Below are 2509 nucleotides of genomic sequence, written 5' to 3' on the forward strand. Positions count from 1 at the left end.
GGCGAAGTGCATCGCGGGAACACTGTTACAGATTACCTCACGCAGGAGCGTGAGCGCGGTATAACGATATGCAGCTCGGCGGTCGCTTTCAACTGGCGTGGACACAAGTGGGTTGTACCAATGAAATGTCGTTCCCACGACAGTCGGATATACGAAACTGGAACGACCCAGATCTATACCTGGCCATAGACTGTCACTCCAGCATCGTTCCCCAAAATCTCTTTGGAGAATTTATATAACAGCAACAACCAAAGAAATGTTGATTATTGATTGTATCTTTTATTTTTAGAATAAATCTTTTAGACACCCCGGGTCATATAGACTTCACTATGGAAGTGGAGCAGTCGCTGCACGCTGTGGACGGTGTTATTGTAGTGTTAGATGGCACAGCTGGCGTCGAAGCACAAACAATCACGGTATGGTCACAAGCTGAAAAACATCGTTTGCCCAAACTTGTATTTGTGAATAAAATGGATCGTCCGGACGCAGATTTCATGGCCTGCGTGCACGACTTGTCGCAGAAATTGGATGTAAAACCCATTTGCTTACAGTCGCCATTGAAGGATGATAAGGGAAATTTGGGTAAGTATGTTTATAATAAAAAAATATACGTATAGATAATAAATTATGCCTCTTAGGTATATTGGATGTAATCACACAGCAAACTTTCACTTGGAATACTGAAAGTTTGGGTCGCGAGTATTCAGCACAGCCACCTTTAGATGTACATCTGGCAGAGTTGCAAGAGAAACGTTACACCCTGATAGATGAGCTTTCCGGTATCGATGATGAGCTAGCGCAGGTAGTTATAAATAGTGAAGGTTTCGAACAAGTCAGCAACGAGCTAATCCAACAAGCCTTGCGACGCTCTGTAGCGCGGCGTAAGGTGGTGCCAGTGCTTGTTGGCTCGGCATACAAAAATGTAGGCATTCAGCTCGTAATGGATGCAGTCATTGATTATTTACCAGCACCTCATGAACGCAGCCAGCTTTACGATTGTTTTGGGTAATGAACTATTGTACAATACAATTTTGTTACCATATCGTCACCTGATTGAAAGATCGACTTATCTGAAAAGCCAATTCGAAAACGACTTATCTCAGAAAACTTTTCAAGAACGCCTTACTTCAAAATTTTATTGAACAATGCCGTAATTCATAGTTTTATTGAAAAACACCCATCTCAGAATTCGATCAAAAAACATTAAATACATTGAAAATGTGCTGAGATCGGGCGTTCTTCAGCCAAATTCAGATATAGGACTTGAAGTTTTCTGAGATAGGACGTTTTCGAACTGGCTGCCGAGATAGGTCGATCTTCCACTCAGGTATCGATATACTATCCTACCTACCTTTTTAATGCAACCTCACTGATATAGTGAAGATTTTGTCGGCAAAGTTTTTAAAATTGTGCACGACAAGCAACGTGGTACCTTGACGTTAGTGCGCGTGTTTCGTGGGGAATTGAAGAAAGGCTCACGTTTGGTTACCACACGCAACACTGCAGAGGTGATTAGCAAAGTTTATGAGCCTTTAGCAGATGAGTACCGGGAAATTAGTGGAGTGCCAGCAGGAGATGTAGCAATATGTGCTGGCTTGAAGGTAGAGTAAGAACCAAATAATATTTTTTAATTACATTACAACTGTTTTCCATTCTTACGAAATTCATCCCTTAGCATACAGTTACTGGTGATCTGTTGACGGCAAGTGCCTCCACACTAAAAAGTGCACAAAAGCGTTTAGGAAAAACACTGAAATTACCTGAAAACCATGTAACTCCCGACGAGAGCGATACTGATGCTACCCTAGTGAGTGAGATATTCGCCACAGAGCCACAAATACCTGACGCTGTCTACTTTTGCTCCATCGAACCACCTAGCTTAGCGACTCAGAATGCCATGGAGGCAGCGCTAAAGCAATTGCAGCGCGAAGATCCCAGCTTGCGTGTGAACTACGACTCTGTTACTGGACAAACAGTACTGGGTGGTAAGAAACCAACGAATCGGGTTTGAATTTATAGTGTCTCCACGTTTACTCGCTAATTAAATCGATCTAATTTCCAGGCATGGGTGAACTGCATATGGATATTGTAAAATCTCGCATACTCACCGAATATAAAATCGATGTAGATCTTGGGCCACTACAAATTGCCTACAAAGAAACGATTGAAGAGCCAGCAATTGAGACTTTTCAGTTAGACAAAGACATTGCTGGTAGTAAGCAAAGTGTAATGATTACACTGGAGCTGACGCGTGAACAGAAAGAACTATTTAGGTACATATCTATGCAACATTAACATATGTTTATGTTCCATAATTTTAAAGGTGATCTAAATCAGTAGAATGAATGAAAACACTTTTTACCTTTGGTTGGTTAAGTTGAACGATTAGCAAATGCGTTCAGATAGGGTTAAATGATCATTCATACACAAACGGCGTGAAATCACTTAGACCACCTTTTAAATGATGACACATATAGTAACTTGTAAGGTAAAAATATGAAGAAAAAAA

At 41.1% G+C, this 2509-nt stretch overlaps 2 protein-coding genes across 2 annotated transcripts in view; both read left to right on the top strand.

Annotated features, from left to right (window-relative positions):
- Positions 1-2509, top strand: part of LOC118740008 (PH and SEC7 domain-containing protein-like) — a 62951-nt gene that overhangs the window by 45268 nt on the left and 15174 nt on the right. The gene's annotated exons all lie outside the window — the stretch shown is intronic.
- The window catches only part of LOC118739999 (ribosome-releasing factor 2, mitochondrial), a gene marked incomplete at its 5' end in the record, with an annotated part of 3074 nt that continues 565 nt past the window's right edge, over positions 1-2509 (top strand). The window contains 6 exon segments of the mRNA XM_036471503.1: positions 1-107; positions 290-582; positions 639-1005; positions 1379-1601; positions 1676-1985; positions 2063-2273. Coding sequence (XP_036327396.1) covers positions 1-107; positions 290-582; positions 639-1005; positions 1379-1601; positions 1676-1985; positions 2063-2273 — 1511 coding nt within the window.

This window comes from Rhagoletis pomonella, unplaced genomic scaffold (assembly GCF_013731165.1).
Source record: "Rhagoletis pomonella isolate Grant_MI unplaced genomic scaffold, Rhpom_1.0 Rhpom_scaffold_00001, whole genome shotgun sequence".
In the NCBI taxonomy this organism is placed as follows: domain Eukaryota; kingdom Metazoa; phylum Arthropoda; class Insecta; order Diptera; family Tephritidae; genus Rhagoletis; species Rhagoletis pomonella.